Source organism: Salmo trutta, chromosome 19 (genome assembly GCF_901001165.1).
Source record: "Salmo trutta chromosome 19, fSalTru1.1, whole genome shotgun sequence".
In the NCBI taxonomy this organism is placed as follows: domain Eukaryota; kingdom Metazoa; phylum Chordata; class Actinopteri; order Salmoniformes; family Salmonidae; genus Salmo; species Salmo trutta.
The window spans coordinates 54,308,354-54,333,076 of NC_042975.1; the positions used below are offsets into that span (position 1 = coordinate 54,308,354).

General features: G+C 41.6%; 1 protein-coding gene across 1 annotated transcript; it reads left to right on the forward strand.

Annotated features, from left to right (window-relative positions):
• Window positions 1-484: 484 nt before the first annotated feature.
• On the forward strand, window positions 485-24,475 carry LOC115154999 (cilia- and flagella-associated protein 54). The gene is made up of 15 exons (XM_029701764.1): window positions 485-502; window positions 4,455-4,601; window positions 4,863-4,989; window positions 5,136-5,303; window positions 5,419-5,527; window positions 5,632-5,758; window positions 5,877-5,978; window positions 6,057-6,183; window positions 6,444-6,596; window positions 6,705-6,874; window positions 7,127-7,252; window positions 7,407-7,513; window positions 7,823-7,985; window positions 22,920-23,003; window positions 23,619-24,475. Exons 3-15 carry the CDS (start codon window positions 4,980-4,982, stop codon window positions 23,736-23,738), a joined length of 1,566 nt encoding a protein of 521 aa, XP_029557624.1. The 5' UTR covers window positions 485-502; window positions 4,455-4,601; window positions 4,863-4,979; the 3' UTR covers window positions 23,739-24,475.
• The last annotated feature ends 248 nt before the right edge of the window (window positions 24,476-24,723 follow it).

Genomic DNA, 24,723 nt, shown 5'->3' on the forward strand with positions numbered 1-24,723 from the left:
TCAAGCTTGTAGCGTCATACCCAAGAAGACTCGAGGCTGTAATCGCTACCAAAGGTGCTTCAACAAAGCACTAAATAAAGGGTCTGAATACTTCAGTTTTGTATTTTTATAAATTTGCAAACATTTCTACAAACCAGTTTTTGCTTTGTCATTATGGGGTATTGTGTATAGGTTGATGAGGGGGGAAAAAATGACGTAAACAAAATGTGGAAAAAGTCTGGGGTCTGAAAACTTTCCGTTATGCCTGTATGTATCTTACAAAAGGCGGGACAGGTTACATTTAGGTATGTGCGTGTCTTATACACTATCCTGTGTGTATGTGTACACGTACGTAGGTATGGATAGCAGTGTGGAGGCCACCAAGCTGTTGAAGGAGGGTCTACAGGAGGCTGAGGTGTGGGGGAGATCCAGACACCAAGAGCCCTGGTTTCTCCTCCAAGGGGCTAGACTAGACACACACAGAGGACTTGCCCCGCGAGAACACAGCACCTCACTGCTACAGGTAGCTAACAACCACACTCTCACATTACAATAGGTGCTGTCACGATAAACCAACAATTGGACCTAGGTAATACCAGGTTAGTATCACTATACCAATGCCAAAATTATAACTCAATACCACTGCAAAAAAGAGGATCATTCTTTGTGTAGAAATATCACAATTTATACAATGAGTAGTATTAGTCAACTGGATGTACGATAGTTGACTTCCTTTGTCTCTTCTTCTCCCGCTCTGTGCGCCCCCCCCCTTTATTGTCTAACAAGCGCGTCATACATGTTGTAGTCCAATAAGGGACGTATAATCAATTGTCTAACAAGCCGTCATATCATGTTAGTCCAATAGGGACGTATCATTGTCTAGCAAGCCGTCATATCATGTTAGTCCAATAGGGTCGTATCATTGTCTAACAAGCCGTCATATCATGTTAGTCCAATAGGGACGTATCATTGTCTAACAAGCCGTCATATCATGTTAGTCCAATAGGGACGTATCATTGTCTAACAAGCCGTCATATCATGTTAGTCCAATAGGGACGTATCATTGTCTAACAAGCCGTCATATCATGTTAGTCCAATAGGGACGTATCATTGTCTAACAAGCCGTCATATCATGTTAGTCCAATAGGGACGTATCATTGTCTAGCAAGCCGTCATATCATGTTAGTCCAATAGGGTTGTATCATTGTCTAACAAGCCGTCATATCGGGTTAGTCCAATAGGGACGTATCATTGTCTAACAAGCCGTCATATCGGGTTAGTCCAATAGGGACGTATCATTGTCTAACAAGCCGTCATATCATGTTAGTCCAATAGGGACGTATCATTGTCTAGCAAGCCGTCATATCATGTTAGTCCAATAGGGTCGTATCATTGTCTAACAAGCCGTCATATCATGTTAGTCCAATAGGGACGTATCATTGTCTAACAAGCCGTCATATCATGTTAGTCCAATAGGGTCGTATCATTGTCTAACAAGCCGTCATATCATGTTAGTCCAATAGGGACGTATCATTGTCTAACAAGCCGTCATATCATGTTAGTCCAATAGGGACGTATCATTGTCTAACAAGCCGTCATATCATGTTAGTCCAATAGGGACGTATCATTGTCTAACAAGCCGTCATATCATGTTAGTCCAATAGGGACGTATCATTGTCTAACAAGCCGTCATATCCGGTTAGTCCAATAGGGACGTATCATTGTCTAACAAGCCGTCATATCAGGTTAGTCCAATAGGGACGTATCATTGTCTAACAAGCCGTCATATCATGTTAGTCCAATAGGGACGTATCATTGTCTAACAAGCCGTCATATCATGTTAGTCCAATAGGGACGTATCATTGTCTAACAAGCCGTCATATCGGGTTAGTCCAATAGGGACGTATCATTGTCTAACAAGCCGTCATATCGGGTTAGTCCAATAGGGACGTATCATTGTCTAACAAGCCGTCATATCATGTTAGTCCAATAGGGACGTATCATTGTCTAACAAGCCGTCATATCGGGTTAGTCCAATAGGGACGTATCATTGTCTAACAAGCCGTCATATCTGTTAGTCCAATAGGGACGTATCATTGTCTAAACAAGCCGTCATATCATGTTAGTCCAATAGGGACGTATCATTGTCTAACAAGCCGTCATATCATGTTAGTCCAATAGGGACGTATCATTGTCTAACAAGCCGTCATATCATGTTAGTCCAATAGGGACGTATCATTGTCTAACAAGCCGTCATATCATGTTAGTCCAATAGGGACGTATCATTGTCTAACAAGCCGTCATATCATGTTAGTCCAATAGGGACGTATCATTGTCTAACATGCCGTCATATCGGGTTAGTCCAATAGGGACGTCATCATTGCATTATGTTAACTGTCAATACTATATAGTCGTGGCCAAAAGGTTTGAGAATGGACACAAATATTAATTTTTCACAGTCTGCTGCCTCAGTTTGTCATGATGGCAATTTGCATATACTCCAGAATGTTATGAAGAGTTTTCAGATTAATTGGCAAAGTCCCTCTTTGCCATGCAAATCAACTGAATTCCCCCCAAATAATTCCACTGCATTTCAGCCCTGCCACAAAGGACCAGCTGACTCATTGTCAGTGATTCTCTCGTTAACACAGGTGTGAGTGTTGACGAGGGACAAGGCTGGAGATCACTCTGTCATGCTGATTGAGTTCAATAACAGACTGGAAGCTTCAAAAAGAGGGTGGTGCTTGGAATCATTGTTCTTCCTCTTGTCAATCATGGTTACCTGCAAGGAAACACGTGCCGTCATCATTGCTTTGCACAAAAAAGGGCTTCACAGGCAAGGATATTGCTGCAGTAAGATTGCACCTAATCAACCATTTATCAGATCATCAACAACTTCAAGGAGAGCGATTCAATTGTTGTGAAGAAGGCTTCAGGGCGCCCAAGAAAGTCCAGCAAGCGCCAGGAACGTCTCCTAAAGTTGATTCAGCCGCAGGATCGGGGCACCACCAGTACAAAGCTTGCTCAGGAATGGCAGCAGGCAGGTGTGAGTGCATCAGGGACAGACTGATATTCTGCAAAAGGTACAGGGATTGGACTGCTGAGGACTGGGGTAAAGTCATTTTCTCTGATATATCCCCTTTCCGATTGTTTGGGGCAACCCGGAAAAAGGCTTGTTCGGAGAAGACAAGGTGAGCGCTACCATCAGTCCTGTGTCATGCCAACACTAAAGCATCCTGAGACCATTCATGTGTGGGGTTGCTTCTCAGCCAAGGGAGTGGGCTCACTCACAATTTTGCCTAAGAACACAGCCATGAATAAAGAATGGTACCAACACATCCTCTGAGAGCAACTTCTCCCAACCATCCAGGAACAGTTTTTGTAAAAAAGCCTTTGCCACTTATGAAATGCTTGTAATTATACTTCAGTATTCCATAGTAACATCTGACAAAAATATCTAAAGACACTGAAGCAGCAAACTTTGGGAAAATTAATATTTGTCATTCTCAGAACTTTTGGCCACGACTGTACTATGTGTGTGTTTATGTATTTCTGTGTGATTATTTAGTTAGTAAATAAATAATGAATCCAATTTGTGTATCGCTGATTCATCATGGAGACTAGGGTTTGTGCAGATTTATAGGATACCACGACGTTCAGAATGAGACTGAGGTAATAATGATAATTAATGGATGGAAGTCAACAACGTACAGAATGAGACTGATGAGGTAAATTCTAATTAATGGATGGAAGTCAATTACGTTCAGAATGAGACTGATGAGGTAATAATGATAATTAATGGATGGAAGTCAACAACGTACAGAATGAGACTGATGAGGTAAATTCTAATTAATGGATGGAAGTCAATTACGTTCAGAATGAGACTGATGAGGTAATAATGATAATAAATGGATGGAAGTCAATGATGTTCAGAATGAGACTGATGAGGTAATAATGATAATTAATGGATGGAAGTCAACAACGTTCAGAATGAGTGATGTAAATCATAATTAGCTGCAGAGGCCCTATAACTCTCTCTGTCTTCTCTCAAACTCCTTGCTTTTCAAGTGTTTCACGCTATGTCAGCTGACTTCCCATTGTCTACTATAGGAAACCTAGCCTACCACTACGAACATTCAGTAGTAAACTTGAGAAATTTCAGACAAATTACTAGACACACGTGGTCCTCTCAATCTCTGTACGACGAGAGACACGATAGAAGTACCGAAATTAATTAACAAAAATGTTAGTACTGAACCATTTTTCATGTTGTAGTATCAGAATCTCTGGTATACCGTGCAACACTACATTACAATTGATCAAGTCTGTATAATATTGGTTAGTCTGTGTAATAATCTTTCTATAATTCCCGATCACTCAATCACTTACAGTACATATTTATACTCACATTCTTTACTAGTGTATACGCTAATCTACACATACAAGTAGACTTATGAATGTGTTGTGTACTATAGGAGGCAGTGAATCTTCTGTCGGGTCACTCCTGTCTGCCTCCTGGCTCCAGTGTAACGTTGGCCCAGGCCACTCTACTGCTCAGTGATCTGAGAGGGACAGGCAGCCAGGCCCTACACCTGCTCACACAGAAACTACTACAGCAACAGGTCTGTCAGACATAGTCCCTCCAACATCTTTCTCCTCTCACGACTCCAACCACAGTCTTATTTTCTTAACTCTCCTCTCTCTTTTTTCTGTACCACAACAGGCTAGATTCAAAGTATGGTTAACAAATAAGTCCTCATCTCTCCTCTCCACCACTCTTGTTCATTATTCCTTTACATTGTTCCTCGATTAACTTAACTTACTGCCTGTATTACAGTCGGAACACTGATTTGTCTTAATGTGTGTGTATTGTCTCTTCTCAGCTGTGTGTGTTGGGGGAGAGTGTGTCATTGGGAGAGGGAGGCAGAGTAATCCTCCCTCCAGCCCCTGGTCTCTCTAACATCTACCTCCCACATCTCCCACTACTGGCCAAGGCCACCATGCGCCTGGGTATGATTCATACTGTACCATAGTTCTCAAAAGTTTCTACCCAGTAACTGTAATGCACATAGGTCCACATACAGGTAGGTTTGACATTTTCAAGTACCAATCTTATGAACAACCACTTAATCAGTGTCTCTATCTGTTCTGAACAGGTCACTGCTTGGCTGTACAGGCCATGACCAGCGCCCCTTCCTCCAGCCTGTCGACCTCCAGCCATCCCTGGGAGTGTGCTCAGGAGGTGCTGCAGTCAGCCCTGCTCGTTTCCCAGGCATGTGCTACCAGAGACAGACAGCTGGAGGCTGATATCCTCTACTGCAAGGGTAAAACATTTATTTCCAACCTTATTCAATCATGAGATTAAATATGTATGTGTGCATCTACTCATTGAATGTCAGAGTGACCTTGTTAGTTAGATTATTTTTGGTGTGTCTCCAGGGATGGTGGAGCGCTGTCTGATGTCTCTCAGTGACTTCCAGCCTCAGACAGTTGCTCTGACACTACTGGAGAGCATCAATATCTCTCTGTCCCAGAGTCACAATCTACAGTAAGTCATCTACACTAGTGTGAATGATCATCTTTGAGAGTAGTGTACGGACCTCCTCAAACACCAGTGTGCTTGTTTGACTAAAGCATGTGTGTGTGTGTCAGGCTGATCCGTAAGTGTTATCTGGAGATGGCGCTAGTGTACTTGCACCAGTGGGAGCAGAGCAGCCCAGCACCTCAGGACCAGCAGAACCCCGTCCCACCTTCACCACCTAAAAATGCCATACTGAAGGTACCTGTCTGTGTCATGAGACATTCAATTGTGGTTCCGCGGGGCAGTATTTTTCTTTGGAGAGGACTGTGTGTGTGTGTGTATGCCTACATCATGGCGTGTGTTTGTCTTTTTTCAGCATCCAGGTTGGAAGCGTATCAGGACAACTCTGAACAGAGGCCTGACTCCAGGGGAGGCCTACTTATTGCTCTACTGGGTCTCTGTCCGAGCTGCTACTAAGGTAAATAGACTGAACACACACACACACACACACACACACACACACACACACACTTCTAATGTTGTGTGTGTTCCTCAGGCGTCTGAAGCCATGACCACATGTAGCCAGCTGTGTGGTAGTACCGGAGCTAAAGGAGGACACCTGCCTCTCATCTCCCTCAAGCTCCTGCCTGAATTTGCCTCCAACGACCTGCTCAACCCCTGTGGTAAACAAACATCCCCACTACAACCATTCTGTCCTTTAGCCAGGGCTACATCTTGTCTTACAATAACAGCCATTATAAAAGTGGCTACAATAGTGTGGTTCGTGCCCATGTTCGTGTTAGATTGTGATCTTCATTGTTAGCGGTTCTGTAATGTTCTCTCCTCTTTATAAGGAAAGGAGATATGTCTTTTCTTTATGGAAATCGTAACAGTGCTGGTTACCATATTTGTAATGTCTGTCTGTGTGTTGTGTGACTACCAGGAGGGATAGATGTGATGGTGAGGACTGTCTCCAGCTCGTCTCCAGAGCTTGATCCTGGGCTGAGCAGCAGGAAACGCTCACAGCTCACATGGGTCCACCTGTCCCGCTACTACAAACACCTGTTCAACCTGCAGCACATCGCCATGCGCCCAGGTACACTACCCCGGTTTCACAGTAAATAATTTTGTTAACTGACGTTCAGAGATGTTGATCTGCGTGTGTGTATGCGTGCATGCTTGCCTACGTGGGTGTGTGTTCCAGTGGTGCCCCAGTGTGTGGAGGGCCTGGTGTCCCAGTCAGAAGACAGTAGTCTGGCGCTGAGGTTGGTTCAGCTCCAGACCTTCTTCTGTTCCCACATGGTGGGCTACAGAGAGACCTGCTGCGCCCCTGAACCCCCCACTGAAATCATCATGCAGCCACAGATTATACAGGTACACACACTAATAGACACTATGGGCTGAATCCTGAAGAGATGCATGCATATACTGTGGCTTGTATTGGGATGTTTATTCAAGTTAGGATTCAGCCCTGGCTAGTAATGTATGTAGACAGTCCAATAACCATTTATCCAGGATTTTCAGTCTTCACCTTGAATCTGAAGGCTGCCTTCTGGGGTTGTCCACAGTTGAGGTGTGAATTGAATGCTGCTGTATGTTGATGTTGTTTGTGTGTTTGTGTTAAAGATGTGTCCTACGGTGAGAGGCACTATGGGAGCTCAGATGTACCCCTGGTCCTTTGCTGACAGGAAGCAGCTGTGTATTCAGTGGCACCGGCCTGCTCTCAGCCCCACCCAAGAAGACACGGATACGGTACAATACACAACACATACAGACACTCATCAACCATAAAATGAGCTAGCCTGGTCTCAGACCTTGTGCTATCTTACCAACTCCTTGTCACTTATTGTCATGTCAAACAGGTTGTCTTTGACCGTGTTTCTCCTTTTGTCTCTGTGTTTGTCAGGTTATGCTGCTGTTTGGGCTAAACAAAGTGCCACTCTCGGCCATGAGGGCCACAGCCTGCACTGTCATAGAGCTGCAGTGTGGACAGAAACTCGTCAGCATGGCGAAGTAGGTAACTGCTTTCCGTGTACAGCAGCCTAGGTGCTAGGGGTGAGATGGAGCTATCACCATATTGTAGCGTCTAACGAGTGGCTAATATGGTTAGTTTAGGAGCTGGAAGTTGATATGGACCTGGCCACATCTGTATCCATTCCATCTGTAATAATTATTACTGTATCTCTTCCAGAACCCTTTTGTCTTATCTACTTTAGTTGAATTGACCAACCGTATTTAACTAAATGAAATGAATGTTATATGGTAACTAAATGTAATGTAACCTCTGTGACCACCAGCACCACCCCATGTGTTCTCCTCTAGACTGTGTGCAGTCCATGCTCAGCTGGCCTCAGCCTGTGTTGGGGGTAACGTCTCCTCTCCGCCTACTGCCAGTAGCGCCCCCTCCTCCCCCAGCCCCAAGATGGAGAGGCAACGCCGCACCAAGATCCCAGACAAGGCTGCTACCTCCAGCCCTCACATACAGGTCTGTGTGCTGCTGGTAACGGCTCTGACAGGCCTTGTACTCCACATTCACACATGTTAAAAGTGATGGAAAAAACACTCAAGTGTCATATCTTACTACCCTGAACAAAAACAAACGCAACTGCAATAAATTCATTACGCCCTAATCTATGGATTTCATATGACTGGGAATACAGATATGCATCTGTTGGTCACAGATACCTTAAAAAAAAGTCAGGGGCGTGGATCAGAGAACCAGTCAGTATCTGGTGTGACCACCATTTGCGTCATGCAGCACGATACATCTTCTTCACATAGTTGATCAGGCTGTTGATTGTGACCTGTGGAATGTTGTCCCACTCCTCTTCAATGGCTGTGTGAAGTTGCTGGATATTTCCGGGAACTGGAACACGCTGTCATACACATCGATCCAGAGTATCCCAAACATGCTCAATAGTTTACATGTATGATGAGTGTGCAGGCCATGGAAGAACGGACATTTTCAGCTTCCAGGAATTGTGTACAGATCCTTGCGACATGGGGCCTTGCATTATCATGCTGAAACATGAGGTGATGAATGGCACGACAATGGTCCTCAGGATATCGTCACGGTATGTATCTCTGCATTCAAATTGCTGTTGATAAATGCAATGCTGTTCGTTGCCCGTAGCTTATGCCTGCCCATACCATAACCCCGCCACCATGGGGCACTCTAATCAACGTTGATCACACGATGATCTGCCATCTGCCCAGTACAGTTGAAACCGAGATTCATCCATGAAGAGCACACTTCTCCAGCGTGACAGTGGCCATCGAAGGTGAGCATTTTCCCACTGAAGTTGGTTACGACACCAAACTGCAGTCAGGTAAAGAACCTGATGAGGACGGCGAGCACGCAGATGAGCTTTCCTGAGACGGTTTCTGACAGTTGTGCAGAAATTTTTCAGTTGTGCAAACCCAGAGTTTCATCAGCGTTCTGGGTGGCTGGTCTCAGACGACCGGATGTGGAGGTCCTGGGCTGGCGTGGTTACACGTGGTCTGCGGTTGTGAGGCCGGTTGGATATACTGCCAAATTATATAAAACAACGTTGGAGGTGGTAGAGAAATGAACATTCAATTCTCTGCCAACAGCTCTGGTGGACATTCTTTCAGCCAGCATGCCAATTGTATGCTCCCTCAAAACTTGAGACATTTGTGGCATTGTGTTGCGTGACAAAACTGCACATTATAAAGTGGCCTTTTATTGTCCCCAGCACAAGGTGCACCTGTGTAATGATTATGCTGTTTAATCAGCTTCTTGATATGCCACACCTGACAGGTGGATGGATTATCTTGGCAAAGGAGAAATGCTCACTAACAGGGATGTAAACACATTTGTGCACATTTGAGAGAAATACTGGAAGCTTTCTTTGTGTGTATGGAACATTTCAGGGCTCTTTTATTTCAGCTCATTAAACATGGGACCAACCATTTACATGTTGAGTTTATATTGTTGTTCAGTGTAGAAAGTAACTCAAGTAAAAGTTAGTCACCCAGTAAGTTACTACTTGAGTAAAAGTAATGGTTTTGAATGTACAGTGGTCAAAAAAGTACTCAATTGTCATACTTGAGTAAAAGGTAAATATTACAGTGCATTCGGTATGATGCTACAAGCTAGGCACACCTGTATTTGGGGAGTTTCTCCCATTTTTCTTTGCATTCTTTCAAGCTCTGTCAGGTTGGATGGAGAGCTTTGCTGCACAGCTATTTTCAGGTCTCTTCAGAGATTTTCGACCGAGATCAATTCTGGGCTTTGGCTGGGCAACTCAACGGCATTGAGACTTGTCCTGAAGCCACTTCTGCGTTGTCTTGGCTGTGTGCTTAGGGTTGTTGTCCTGTTGGAAGGTGAACCTTCACCCCAGTCTGAGGTCCTGAGCTCTCTGGGGCAGGTTTTCATCAAGTATCTCTCTGTGCTTTGTTCCGTTCATCTTTCCCTCGATCCTAACTCGTCTCCCAGTCCCTGCCACTGAAAAACATCCCCACAGCATGATGCTGCCACCACCGTGCTTCACCGTAGGGATGGTGGCAGGTTTCCTACAGAGGGGACGCTTGGCATTCAGGCCAAAAAGTTCAATCTGAGTTTCATCAGACCAGAGAATCTTGTTTCTCATGGTCTGAGAGTCCTTTAGGTGCCTTTTGGCAAACTCCAAGCGGGCTGTCATGTGCCTTTTTCTGAGGAGTGGTTTCCGTCTGGCCACTCTACCATAAAGCCCTGATTGGTGGAGTGCTGCAGAGATGGTTGTCCTACTGGAAGGTTCTCCCGTCTCCACAGAGGAACTCTGGAGCTCTGTCAGAGTGACCATCCGGTTCTTGGTCACCTCCCTGACCAAGGCCCTTCTCCCCATTGCTCTGTTTGGCTGGGCGGCCAGATCTAGGAAGAGTCTTGGTGGTTCCAAACTTCTTCCATTTAAGAATGATGGAGGCCACTGTGTTCTTGGGGACCTTCAATGCTGCATAAATATTTTGGTACCCATCCCCAGATCTGTGCCTCGACACAATCCTGACTCAGAGTGCTACAGACAATTCCGTCGACCTCATTGCTTGGTTTTTGCTCTGACATGCACTGTCAACTGTTGGACCTTCGAAAGATAGGTGTGTGTGCCTTTCCAAATCATGTTTAATCAATAGAATTTACCACAGGTGGACTCCAATCAAGTTGTAGAAACATCTGAAGGATGATCAATCTACATTTGACATTTTTAGTCATTTAGCAGACGCTCTTATCCAGAGCGACTTACAGTAGTGAATGCATACATTTCATTTCATGCATTTTTTTATTTATTTATCTTTTTTTGTACTGGCCCACCGTGGGAATCGAACCCACAACCCTGGCGTTGCACACACCATGCTCTACCAACTGAGCCACAGGGAAATGGAAACAGGATGCACCTGAGCTCAATTTCAAGTCTCATAGCAAATGGTCTGAATACTTACAGTTGAAGTCGGAAGTTTACATACACCTTAGCCAAATACATTTAAACTCAGTTTTTCACAATTCCTGACATTTAATCCTAATAAATATTCCCTGTTTTAGGTCAGTTAGGATCACCACTTTATTTTAAGAATGTGAAATGTCAGAATAATAGTAGAGAGAATGATTTATTTCAACTTTTTATTTATTTCATCACATTCCCAGTGGGTCAGAAGTTTACATACACTCAATTAGTATTTGGTAGCATTGCCTTTAAATTGTTTAACCTCTATGGGCTCGGTGGCACGTCACCGTCCCACTCTATTCAACAGCCAGTGGAAGAGCGTGGCGCGAAATACAAAACCTCAAATGCAATAATTAAAATTTTTCAAACATACGACTATTTTACACCATTTTAAAGACAAGACTCTCGTTAATCTAACCACATTGTCCGATTTCAAAAAGGCTTTACAGTGAAAGCAAAACATTAGATTATGTTAGGAGAGTACATAGCCACAAATAATCACACAGCCATTTTCCAAGCAAGCATATATGTCACATAAACCCAAAACACAGCTAAATGAAGCACTAACCTTTGATCTTCATCAGATGACAGTCCTAGGACATTATGTTATACAATACATGCATGTTTTGTTCAATCAAGTTCATTTTTATATCCAAAAATAGCTTTTTACATTGGCATTTATGTTCAGAACATGCATTCCCACCCAAAACTTCCGGTGAATTTACTAAATTACTCACCATAAACGTTGACAAAATACATAACAATTGCCATGTCAGATTTTAAAATAGCTTTTCGGCGAAAGCACATTTTACAATATTCTGAGTACATAGCTCAGCCATCACGGCTAGCTATTTTGACACCCGCCAACTTCGGGGCTCACTAAACTCAGAATTACTATTAGAAAAATTGTATTGCCTTTGCTGATCTTCGTCAGAATGCACTCCCAGGACTGCTACTTCCACAAGAAATTTTGTTTTTGTTCCAAATAATCCATAGTTATGTCCAAATACCTCCATTTTGTTTGTGCGTTCAGGTCACTATCCAAAGGGTAACGCGCGAGCGCATTTCGAGACAAAATTTTTTCTAAATGTTCCTTTACCGTACTTCGAAGCATGTCAAACGCTGTTTAAAATACATTTTTATGGTATTTTTCTCGTAAAATAGTGATAATATTCCAACCGGACAATTCATTCAAAGAGGCAAAGAAAAAACAGCATGGTCGCGTGAACACGCATATCCACTCTCTTTGTCACCAGGCAGACCACTGACAAACTGAGCTACCATACTCTGCCCAGAGACAGGAGACGCCTCAATCCGCTTTCCGAAGGCTTTAGAGAGCCAATGGAAGCCTTAGAAAGTGCAACGTAACCCCAGAGATACTGTAGTTTTGAAAGGGACTAGAAAGAAAAACGACAAATTGTCAGACAGGCCACTTCCTGCTTGGAATTTTCTCAGATTTTTGCCTGCTATATGAGTTCTGTTATACTCACAGACACCATTCAAACAGTTTTAGAAACTTTAGGGTGTTTTCTATCCAAATCTACTAATAATATGCATATTCTCGTTTCTGGGAAAGAGTAGTAACCAGTTTAAATCGGGTACGTTTTTTTATCCGGCCGTGAAAATACTGCCCCCTAGCCCAGACTGGTTTACATTTACATTTTACATTTTAGTCATTTAGCAGACACTCTTATCCAGAGTGACTTACAGTAGTGAATGCATACATTTCATACAATTTCATACATTTTTTTTTCTGTGCTGGCCCCCCGTGGGAATCGAACCCACAACCCTGGTGTTGCAAACACCATGCTCTACCAACTGAGCTACAGGGAAGGCTGGGTTAACTTGGGTGAAACGTTTCGGGTAGCCTTCCACAAGCTTTCCACAATAAGTTGGGTGAGTTTTGGCCTATTCCTCCTGACAGAGCTGGTGTAACTGAGTTCTGCCCACAAATTTTCTATGGGATTGAGGTCAGGGCGTTGTGATGGCCACTCCAATACCTTGACTTTGTTGTCCATAAGCCATTTTGCCACAACTTTGGAAGTATGCTTGGGGTCATTGTCCATTTGGAAGACCCATTTGCGACCAAGCTTTAACTTCCTTACTGATGTCTTGAGATGTTGCTTCAATATATCCACATACTTTTCCTGCCTCATGATGCCATCTATTTTGTGAAGTGCACCAGGCCCTCCTGCAGCAAAGCACCCCCACAACATGATGCTGCCACCCCTTTGCTTCACGGTTGGGATGGTGTTCTTCGACTTGCAAGCCTCCCCCTTTTTCCTCCAAACATAACGATGGTCATTATGGCCAAACAGTTCTATTTTTGTTTCATCAGACCAGAGAACATTTCTCCAAAAATATGATCTTTGTCCCCATAGTCTGGATTTTGGCGGTTTTGGAGCAGTGACTTCTTCCTTGCTGAGGCGGCCTTTCAGGTTATGTCGATATAGGAGTTGTTTTACTGTGGATATAGATACTTTTGTAACTGTTTCCTCCAGCATCTTCACAAGGTCCTTTGCTGTTCTGGGATTGATTTGCACTTTTCGCACCATAGTGCGTTCATCTCTAGGAGACAGAACGCGTCTCCTTCCTGAGCGGTATGACGGCTGTGTGGTCCCATGGTGTTTATACTTGCGAGCTATTGTTTGTACAGATGAACGTGGTACCTTCAGGCGTTTGGAAATTGCTCCCAAGGATAAACCAGACTTGTGGAGGTCTATACATTTTTTTTTTCTGAGGTCTTGGCTGATTTCTTTTGATTTTCCCATGATGTCAAGCAAAGAGGCACTGAGTTTGAAGGTAGGCCTTGAAATACATCCACAGGTACACCTCCAATTGACTCAAATTATGTCAATTAGCCTGTCAGAAGCTTCTAAAGCCATGACATCATTTTCTGGAATTTTTCAAGCTGTTTTAAGGCACAGTCAACTTACTGTATGTAAACTTCTGACTCACTGGAATTGTGATACAGTGAATTATAAGTGAAATAATCTGTCTGTAAACAATTGTTGGAAAAATTACTTGTGTCATGCACAAAATAGATGTCCTAACTAGAGGTCGACCGATTAATCGAAATGGCCAATTAATTAGGGCCGATTTCAAAACAATCGGTATTTTTGGCCACCGATTTGCGTTTTTTTTTTTTTTTTTTTTTTACACCTTTATTTAACTAGGCAAGTCAGATTAAGAACACGTTCTTATTTTCAATGACGGCCTAGGAACGGGGGTTAACTGCCTTGTTCAGGGGGGATTCGGGGATTTGTTTTTTGCAACCTTCTGGTTACTAGTCCAACGTTCTAACCACCTGCCTTGCATTGCACTCCACGAGGAGCCTGCATGGCAGGCTGACTACCAGTTACGCGAGGGCAGCAAGAAGCCAAGGTAAGTTGCTAGCTAGCATTAAACTTATCTTATAAAAAACTATCAATCTTAACATAATCACTAGTTAACTACACATGGCTGATGATATTACTAGTTTATCTAACGTGTCCTGCGTTGCATATAATCGATGCGGTGCCTGTTAATTTCTCACCGAATCACAGCCTACTTCGACAAACGGTTGATGATTTAACAAGCGCACTGTCATTGCACCAATGTACCTAACCATAAACATCAATGCCTTTCTTTAAAATCAATACACAAGTATATATTTTTAAACCTGCATATTTAGTTAATATTGCCTGCTTACATGAAATTGTGTCACTTCTCTTGCGTTCATTGCCTGGCTCGTTGCGAACTAATTTGCCAGAATTTTACGTATTTATGACATACCATTGAAGGTTGTGCAATGTAACAGGAATATTTAGACTTAGCGATGCCACCCGTTAGATAAAATACGGACCGGTTCCGTATTTCACTGAAAGAAAATAAAGTTTTGTTTTTGAGATGATAGTTTCCGGATTCGACCATATTAATGACCTTAGGCTCGTATTTCTGTGTGTTTATTATATTATTATTAAGTCTATGAATTGATAGAGCAGTCTGACTGAGCGGTGGTAGGCACCAGCAGGCTTGTAAGCATTCATTCAAACAGCACTTTTGTGCGTTTTGCCAGCAGCTCTTCGCAATGCATTGCGCTGTTTATGACTTCAAGCCTGTCAACTCCCAAAATTAGGCTGGTGTAACCAATGTGAAATGGCTAGCTAGTTAGCGGGTGCGCGCTAATAGCGTTTCAAACATCACTCGCTCTGAGACTTGGAGTAGTTGTTCCCCTTGCTCTGCACGGGTAACACTGCTTCGAGGGTGGCTGTTGTCGATGTGTTCCTGGTTCGAGCCCAGGTAGGAGTGAGGAGAGGGACGGAAGCTATACTGTTACACTGGCAATACTAAAGTGCCTATAAGAACATTCAATAGTCAAAGGTATATGAAATACAAATCGTATGGAGAGAAATAGTCCTATAATTCCTATAATAACTACAACCTAAAACTTCTTACCTGGGAATATTGAAGACTCATGTTAAAAGGAACCACCAGCTTTCCAGTTTCCATGTTCTGAGCAAGGCACTTAAACGTTAGTTTTCTTACATGGTGTCACGGCCGTCGTAATGATTAGACCAAAATGCAGCGGGTACGTGAATGCTCATTATCTTCTTTATTAAAATAAATGAACACTGAACAAAAAAAAATGACGAAAACAGTCTTGTCAGGCACACAGCTAAACAAGAAACAACTACCCACCAAAATCCCATAGAAAAACACCCCTCTTAAATAGGACCTTCAATTAGAAGCAACTAGGAGCAGCTGCTTCCAATTGAAGGTCAACCCAACAAACACCACATAGAAATAGACATACTAGAACTAACATAGAAATAGACTAACAAGAATATAACCCAACAAACCCGAAACACTAAACAAATACCCCTCTTAAATAAGAACATATCCCAAAAAACCCAGAAACACTCTAAACAAACACACCCCTGCCACGTCCTGACCAAACTACAATAACAAATAACCCCTTATACTGGTCAGGACCTGACACATGGCACATATTGCACTTTTACTTTCTTCTCCAACACTTTTGTTTTTGCATTATTTAAACCAAATTGAACATGTTTCATTATTTATTTGAGACTAAATAGATTTTATTTACGTATTATATTAAGTTAAAATAAGTGTTCATTCAGTATTGTTGTAATTGTCATTATTACAAATAAATAACCAAAAAAATTGGCTGATTAATCGGTAGCAGGTCTTGGGCCCTACAATAATCGGTATCGGCGTTGAAAAATCATAATCGGTCGACCTCTAGTCCTAACCGACTTGCCAAAACTATAAGTTTGTTAAAACCTGTTGAGGCCAGGGGGCAGGATCTTATCCCGGTATTGGGATTCATTGTCATGTGACCATGGCGGGGAATTCAAAACTGCAAGAGTAATCATTTCAAATAATCAACTATTTTCCTCCATTTGAAAGATATATCTCCTAAATCTAACCACGCTGTCCGATTTTCAGAGGCTTTACGGAGAATGCATAAAGTTAGGTTATGTGAGGAGAGTACATTGACAATAGCTGCGTGTAATGTTTAGCCAATTCAAAGAAGGGCATCAACAGACAGAAAACTAGCTAGAATTATGCACTTACCTTTGACAATCTGCATCAGATGACACTCATAGGACATTATGTTAGACAATACATGCATTTTTAGTTCCATCAAGTTCATATTTATATCCAAAAACAGCATTTACAGTCACGGTGAAATTCAGAATTTTTTTCGGCTCGAATGCTCCCAGTGAATCCAGCATTACAAATCACGGAATTACTATTCGAAAACATTGGTAAATTATAATATTGTCATTCAAAGAATAATATATTATCATCTCGTAATTGCTACCGAATGGCCAGATCTCAAAATAACTTTACTGGGAAATCACATTTTGCTATAAACTGGGTACTATGCTAACAACATAAGCTAAGCTATAAGCTAAGCTAAGCTATACCGTTAGCATTAGCATCATCTAATATCGATAATAACATTCTAAATATCCCCTTACCTTTGATTATCTCCATCAGAAGGCGCTGCCAGCGATCCCAGGTCCAGAACAAATGTGGTTTCTTTTGATAAAGTTCATAATTTATGTCCAAATAGTTAGCGTTCAGTAGGCTCCCACAAAATGAGGTGGGCAGTGTAAAGTCACGCCGAAAAGCTAAAAAAAACCTAGTAAATAATCTATTTATGTTTGTTCAAACATGTCAAACGTTGTTTAGCATTAATCTTTTGGTCCATTTTTAACGTGAAACATCAGTAAACATCAGTAATATTTTCACACAACCTATCAAGTGTCTAGAATAAACGATTATGACAAAGACACTCTTCTCAGATTCATGCGCAGGCGCAAAAAATGAAGTGATGACGTGTCAACTTGTAAGCATTCTAATTCGGTCTGTATTCATGACAGATGCTTCAAACAACTTTCTAAAGATCGTTGACATCTAGTTGAAGCAGTAGGAGTTGCGAACTGAATCCTTTCTCACTGTGGTATCTTTAAAACAATGACACTAAATAGTACAGTCACAAAATTCTCATTTTTTTAAATCTATTTTTCACAGGTTTTTCCCTGCAATATGAGTTTTGTTATACTTACAGACACCATTCAAACTGTTTTAGAAAATTCAGTGTTTTCTATCCGAATGTGTTAATAATATGCATATCCTAGCTTCTGAGTTGGTGTAGGAGGCAGTTAAAAATGGGCACATATTTTTTTCAAAATTCTCAATACTGCCCCCGTGGCCCGTAGAGGTTAAGGAATTTGTGGAGTGGTTGAAAAACGAGTTTTAATGACTCCAACCTAAGGTATTTCTGTTTTTATTTTTAACAGATTTGCTAAAATGTCTAAACCTGTTTTCGCTTTGTCATTATGGGGTATTGTGTGTGTGGATTGATGAGGGGGGGACTATTTAATCCATTTTGGAATAAGGCTGTAACGTAACAAAATGTGGAAAAAGTTGAGGGATCTGAATACTTTCCGAATGCACTGTATATGTTGTGCGTAAAGGCTCTCCAGAAAAAAAAATATTTTTTTAATGATTCATACGTACTTTCCTAACCCTAAAATTTGCCTAAATAATCTACAAGAGTATTTTTAATCTACCAATTGGTGTTAAAACTATATTTGGATTGATTTCTTTCAGGGATCGATATTTTCTGGACCTGTTCTCTCATTGTATTCTCGTCTGTCGACAGATTTCTAATTAAAGGTACACTGTATTTAAAGGGATGGTTTAAGGTAAATACACTAAAAACCCTATTTAATGAAAACTCCACAAGAAAATCTGTTGGCCAGCAATGGGGGGATTTTCAGCAGTTGAATGACATTTATTCAGTGTGCGCAAGGGAACCAGGCCTTCAAAGCCTGTTACTTACCTTCAGAAGGTAAATTTTAATACCAACTGCTGAGAAGTGCGTAGGAAAGGCATCAATTCCTAAATTGGAATCAGGCACAATATGCATAATATTTTTGCAATTTGTCATGCATGTGAACTCAAGATAGTGTATTTTTATTGGTACATTGCTGACATCATCATGCCCTGTGTATATAAACGTAAATCAATCAGTAGTCTAGCCCCCCTTGAGTTTCTTGAAAGAGCAGCCAAGGAAGTGAGAGAAGGTAAGACTCCGTTCGAGCAGCAGCAAGGGATGAATTTTTTTTACTGAATATAACTAAAGAGCTACATTGACAAAAAATGTAAATGATGTACCTGTGCGAAAGAGAGGCTATGGTAGTGTAGCAGAGGACCACAAGGTCTGATGACATGGAGTCTGAGCTTGATAAAGAGAGGCTATGATAGTGTAGCAGAGGAATACAAGGTCTGATGACATGGAGTCTGAGCTTGATAAAGAAAGGCTATGGTAGTGTAGCAGAGGAATACAAGGTCTGATGACATGTAGTCTGAGCTTGATAAAGAGAGGCTATGATAGTGTAACAGAGGGAAACAAAGTCTGATGACATGGAGTCTGAGCTTGCTAAACATACCAAGAATCTTGCAGACCAGTTTCACAGGCTTAGTAACCTCAAATGCAGAGAACTTGCCTACGAATTAACACATCGAAACAACATCCCTGTCCCAGACAACTGGTGAAGAAATAGAAGAGCAGGTACGTGCTATTAAACAGAGAGATCTATATCTGAATGTAGGCATGCATTTAATATATAAAATATACCACGCCACCATTCCATGAATTAAACTCAACTTCCTTTTTCTGGGACTTCATTATTTCAAGTCATTCAAGAAACGGCAACATCTATCATGCCGGACACCAGAGGCAACATAATTGACAAGGGCCCACTGCCTTCAATAAACACAAAAGTGATTGTGATTGTGTTGAATTGTGTTTGTGAGTTAAAGTTATACAACGGGTGGGTCTAATCCTGGATGCGGATTAGTTAAAACCGCATTCCAGCTGGCATCTATTCCACAAGTTGGCACCTGCCAAAACAATGACGTTGAAATGCCTATTTACTCTGTTCCATCTCACTGCGCAATCAACTGTCTCATCAGCCCAGCCAGACAATTTATAAACTTGATCTCCACTATAAAAAGCATCTAAATATTATCTCCCTAGCTGCAAATGCAGCTACTTTGTTGTTAGTCTGGCTACACTGTTTGACGTGACTGTAAATTAGCTAATTGGCTAACTAGCAAGCAAGGGATAAGAACGTTGCCAGCCAGTATGGCAATAGAACATTTAGAATGAACGATTGGGTCACATCCATAGATACAGAACAAAAAGACTTAATGACTGGGTCGCTTTTCTGGCAGCTGAAACGATAAAACGAATGACAGAAATAGAAATAAAATGAATCACTAACCTTTGATGATCTTCATAACACTCATAGGACATCATGTTACACAATACATGTATGTTTTGTTTGATAAAGTTCATATTTATATCCAAAAATCTCAGTTACTTCCAAAACAGCCGGTGATTTTGCAGAGACACATCAATTTACAGAAATACTCATCATAAATGTTGATGAAAATACAAGTGTTATGCATGGAACTTTAGATAAACTTCTCCTTAATGCAACCGCTGTGTCAGATTTTAAAAAAGCTTTACCGAAAAAGCACACCATGCAATAATCTGAGTACGGTGCTCAGACACAAAAACAAGCCATACATATATCCGCCATGTTGGAGTCAACAGAAGTCAGAAATAGCATTATAAATATTCACTTACCTTTGATCTTCATCAGAATGCACTCCCAGGAATCCCAGTTCCACAATAAATGTTTGTTTTGTTCGATAAAGTCCATCCTTTATGTCCAAATACCTCCTTTTTGTTCGCGCCTTCAGTTCACAAATCCAAATTCACGACGCGCAGGCCAGACGAAAACTCAAAAAATTCCATTACAGTTCGTAGAAACATGTCAAAGGATGTATAGAATCAATCTTTAGGATGTTTTTATCATAAATCTTCAGTAAGGTTTCAACCGGAGAATTTCTTTGTCTTTAGAAATGCAATGGAACTCAGCTACCTCTCACGGGCCTGCACATGACTAAAGCTCATGCCCATCTGGCAGACCTCTCACTCAATCAGCTCTTATTCTCCCCCACTTCACAGTAGAAGCCTCAAAAAACAAGGTTTTAAAGACTGTTGACATCTAGTGGAAGCCTTAGGAAGTGCAATATGACCCCACAGACACTATATTGGATAGACCAATAATTGAAAAACTACAAACCTCAATTTCCCACTTCCTGGTTGGATTTTTTCTCAGGTTTTTGCCTGCCATATGAGTTCTGTTATACTCACAGACACCATTCAAACAGTTTTAGAAACTTCAGAGTGTTTTCTATCCAAATCTACTAATAATATGCATATCCTAGCTTCTGGACCTGAGTAGCAGGCAGTTTACTCTGGGCACCTTATTCATCCAAGCTACTCAATACTGCCATCCAGCCATAATAAGTTAAGTGTGCCTTCAATTCCAAATAAATACAGACAGTGTCACCAGCACACCACCTCCTTCATACTTCACGGTGGGAACCGCACATACGGAGATCATCCGTTCACCTACTCTGCATCTCACAAAGACACGGCGGTTGGAACCAAAAATCTCAAATTTGGACTCATCAGACAAAAGGACAGATTTCCACCAGTCTGTCAATTTCTCGTGTTTCTTGGCCCAAGCAAGTCTCCTCTTATTATTGTTGTCCTTTAGTAGTGGTTATGCAGCAATTCAACCATGAAGGCCTGATTCACACAGTCTCCTCTGAACAGTTGATGTTGAGATGTGTATGTTACTTGAACTCTGTGAAGCATTTATTTGGGCTGCAATTTCTGAGGCTGGTAACTCTCATGAACGTATACTCGGCAGCAGAGGTAACTCTGGGTCTTCCTTTCCTGTGGCGGTCCTCATGAGAGCCAGTTTCATCATAGCGCTTGATGGTTTTTGCGACTGCACTTGAAAAAACGGAAAGTTCTTGAAATTTTCCGCATTGACTGACCTTCATGTCTTAAAGTAATGATGGACTGTCGTTTCTCTTTGCTTATTTGAGCTGTTCTTGCCATAATATGAACTTGGTCTTTTACAAAATAGGGCTATCTTCTGTATACCACCCCTATAGTGTCATAACACAACTAATTGGCTCAAACGCATTAAGAAGGAAAGAAATTCCACAAATTAACTTTTAACAAGGCACAACTTGTTAATTGAAATGCATTCCAGGTGACTACCTCATGAAGCTGGTTGAGGGAATGCCAAAGTGTGCAAAGCTGTCATCAAGGCAAAGGGTGGCTACTTTGAAGAATCTCAGATATAACATATATTTAATTATTCCATATGTGTTATTTCATAGTTTTGATGTCTTCACTATTATTCTACAATGAAAAACCCTGGAATGAGTAGGTGTGTCGAAACCTTTGACTGGTACTGTATGTAGAAAGAAAGAATACTATATTTCCCTGATGCTGAATGTAAAAATGGCTCAACATACCCCACTCTCCCCTTCTTCAAAGTATTTTTACTTAGTTACTTTACGCCACTGCACGTTAATGCAATGGGGACAGGGATTTTCCGACCACACACTTCTGGATACACTTTCTGAAAAGAATAGTAAAAAAGGTCTCAAATGGACTTGAATTGTCAACAGCAGTGTTTCATTTGAGCCGGATACTGACGCAACAGGATCCGGCACCTCTCCGTTTTGGACTGTTTTGTTGCGGAACCTATTTGGCCGGATCCGTTACTTCTCGTGCCATGAAAAATAATTGTCACTTTTTGCAATGTAAACATTTTAATAAAAGCGACTAAAAATCATTCAAGTTGCTTCTTCGTTAATTCTCCTGCCCCCACAAAAAAAACGTGATGTGAAAAAGTAGACCTTCAGCCCAGGCCTAATATTCTAAGAGTTGATTTGGATTGGGCAAGCCCGGATTTATTGTTTGCGCAACATTGTAATCTATGTTTGAGACCAACGCATGGCCGTGGCTGTGTGAGAAGCGCGCCAGTATCTCTCACATAACTAGAATGAGATTCACTTTCCATGATCTCTCGTCTGCTCTGCTCTCTGTTTCCACACACCTAGGCCTAGGCTATTGATCGATTCAAGACAAGGTCGTTTTGGTCACTGTCAAAGTAGCCTGCCATTTCGATAATTTGTGTGGTATTAAAAAATATTCTGCTAAAGTCTCCAGTCATCTAAAATTACATAGAATATATGAAATGCGTTTATAGAAGGCCAACATTTTCCAAGACCCTAGGCTACTAGAAATTTTCCTCATGTGTGCAACTTCTGTAAGTGCCTCTACTCTACTGCTCTATACCACTACGCAAATGTGATGATATGCATGCAATGCTTTATTATAAAGGTGTTTCTTTTCATGCATTCCAGTACCTCAGTACTCCCCAGGTCACCCCCCTCTAGTGCTCACTTTAGTTCCGTCACCTCCCCATTTACAAATTAAGCACTGGTCAAACGTGCATGTAAGTGAATCTACCTGTAAATGAGTACATGTTTTGTGTGTTGGTTGGTTGTTTCAGATGCTACAGGAGCAGACCAGGTGCTGCTGTGCTGCTATAAAGGACTTACTGCAGCCTGGTTCAGAGGCAGCTGTTCTCACTGAGGTAGACTAAACACACCACACACTAATTCAACACCCCCCAAAGTTCACATACCGGTAAAGGGTTAACTTGAAATTACCACTAAGGACTCAGTCAAAGTTAAGTGAACAGATCTTTATTATCACAGCTGGAGAGGTTACAACAAACGTAATACTCAAAGTACAAGTCTGCAAGAAGCTCTGTAGGGATTCTCTCCCTTCAGCACTCTTTATATTCATGCACAAACTAGGCATCTCTGCTCTCAGGGTGCAATAGGCTGATCATGACCTTGCACACATAGTTTCTAAGCGTTGGGCCAAAGTAAGAATGTGTTCCCTTGTTTCTGTCCTATCAGTCCCCTCCCTGAGAGCAGTCCCAGAACATCCTAACACAATAATCAGGGAACAGCACGCTACATGTAGTCACACATTTACAGAGACACAGAGGACACTAAACATGTCCGTTACACTTACACAAACCTACAACATACTGTACTGTAGATGTTTTACTATGGCTTGAATGTGTGAAACATTTGATCTTATGCCTCTTCCATGGCATTTTTGTTACCCGTTTACCCTGTTAAGTTTGTTAGACATGCAGATATTTCTTGTGAAATGATTCCCTCCCTCTGTGTGCCAGGTTCCGTTTGAGGCCAGCCTACATAGTCTGTGTGATCTGGAGCGCTGCTTCAACCCAGCCAGTGGAGCCATTGTGGAGGGAAACACACTGATAACATGGCTCATCTCCCTGCTCGTCTGATACCCTATCCGGTCCATAGAAAGGACCATAGAAAAAGACAAACCCAATGACAGGAATCAAATGGTCAAGACCAAAGATAGCATATTGCACCTACCTAGCTAAGTGACTTCATCAGACTCTTTCATTCTGAAATAAATGAGCATAGATAAAGATGATTTTTGTCAAAACTAAATTCAAGTGCTTTTCATTTCTTATTCTTTATTAATGTATATGATTAAGCTCACAAATCAAATGTATATGAAAAGGCTCATGTGTTGTCATAAAATACAAATTGGACCTTTTAAAACAGCAGTGGTAATGTTTCCTATAACTCAGGTTTCCCCAACTGGCGGGCCGAATTTGGCTCACAGGTGGTTTTATTTAGCCCCGCAAGTTTTCTGAGCAAAAAAAAGAAGCTTATTTAAAAATACATGTTTTAGATTGGTGGACATAAGACTGTAAAAACACCAGAAATCAGCTCCTAGTGATTTTAATTAAAGAAATCTGTTCAAGTATTCCCATATATAATAGAGGGACGTGATGGTAAGCAAGGTTTGAAATTCTTATGTTTTAGTCAATAATATCTGTTTGGGCTTCTTGCAGTCAATTTGCAGTCTACAAATTATTTGTAATTATGTTCTGGCCCCCCGACCATCGCCTCTAGAAAATAAATCCGCTTGTTGCTCAATATAGTTGATTATCCATGTTATAACTCTGATTAAAGATCCCAAATAAAAATTGCCTTTGAATTACCAAAACATGACCCATAATATTTTTTACACTATTAAGATGCTCAGTATTGAAGAAACGGCAGCTTTTCTTTCATCTCTAACTGCCAGGAAGCCTGAATGAACAGATTGAGTGGGCGAGGAGCTTATATTCATGAGCTCGCCTTGACTGACAGTTGTTGGAAGCACCCTAGTGATCGTTGCCAGGTAACAAGGGAAACAATGGGCCACGTGTCATTCTGAGCCTAAATAGTATACCTCACCCCATTTTCTCTGCA

Bases quoted from the DNA above. Each gene is read 5' to 3' on its own strand.
- LOC115154999 (XM_029701764.1), top strand. The intron at 5,528-5,631 runs GTAAGTCATCTA...TGTGTGTGTCAG, and splicing joins TCCCAGAGTCACAATCTACA to GCTGATCCGTAAGTGTTATC. The intron at 7,986-22,919 runs GTCTGTGTGCTG...TGGTTGTTTCAG, and splicing joins CCTCCAGCCCTCACATACAG to ATGCTACAGGAGCAGACCAG.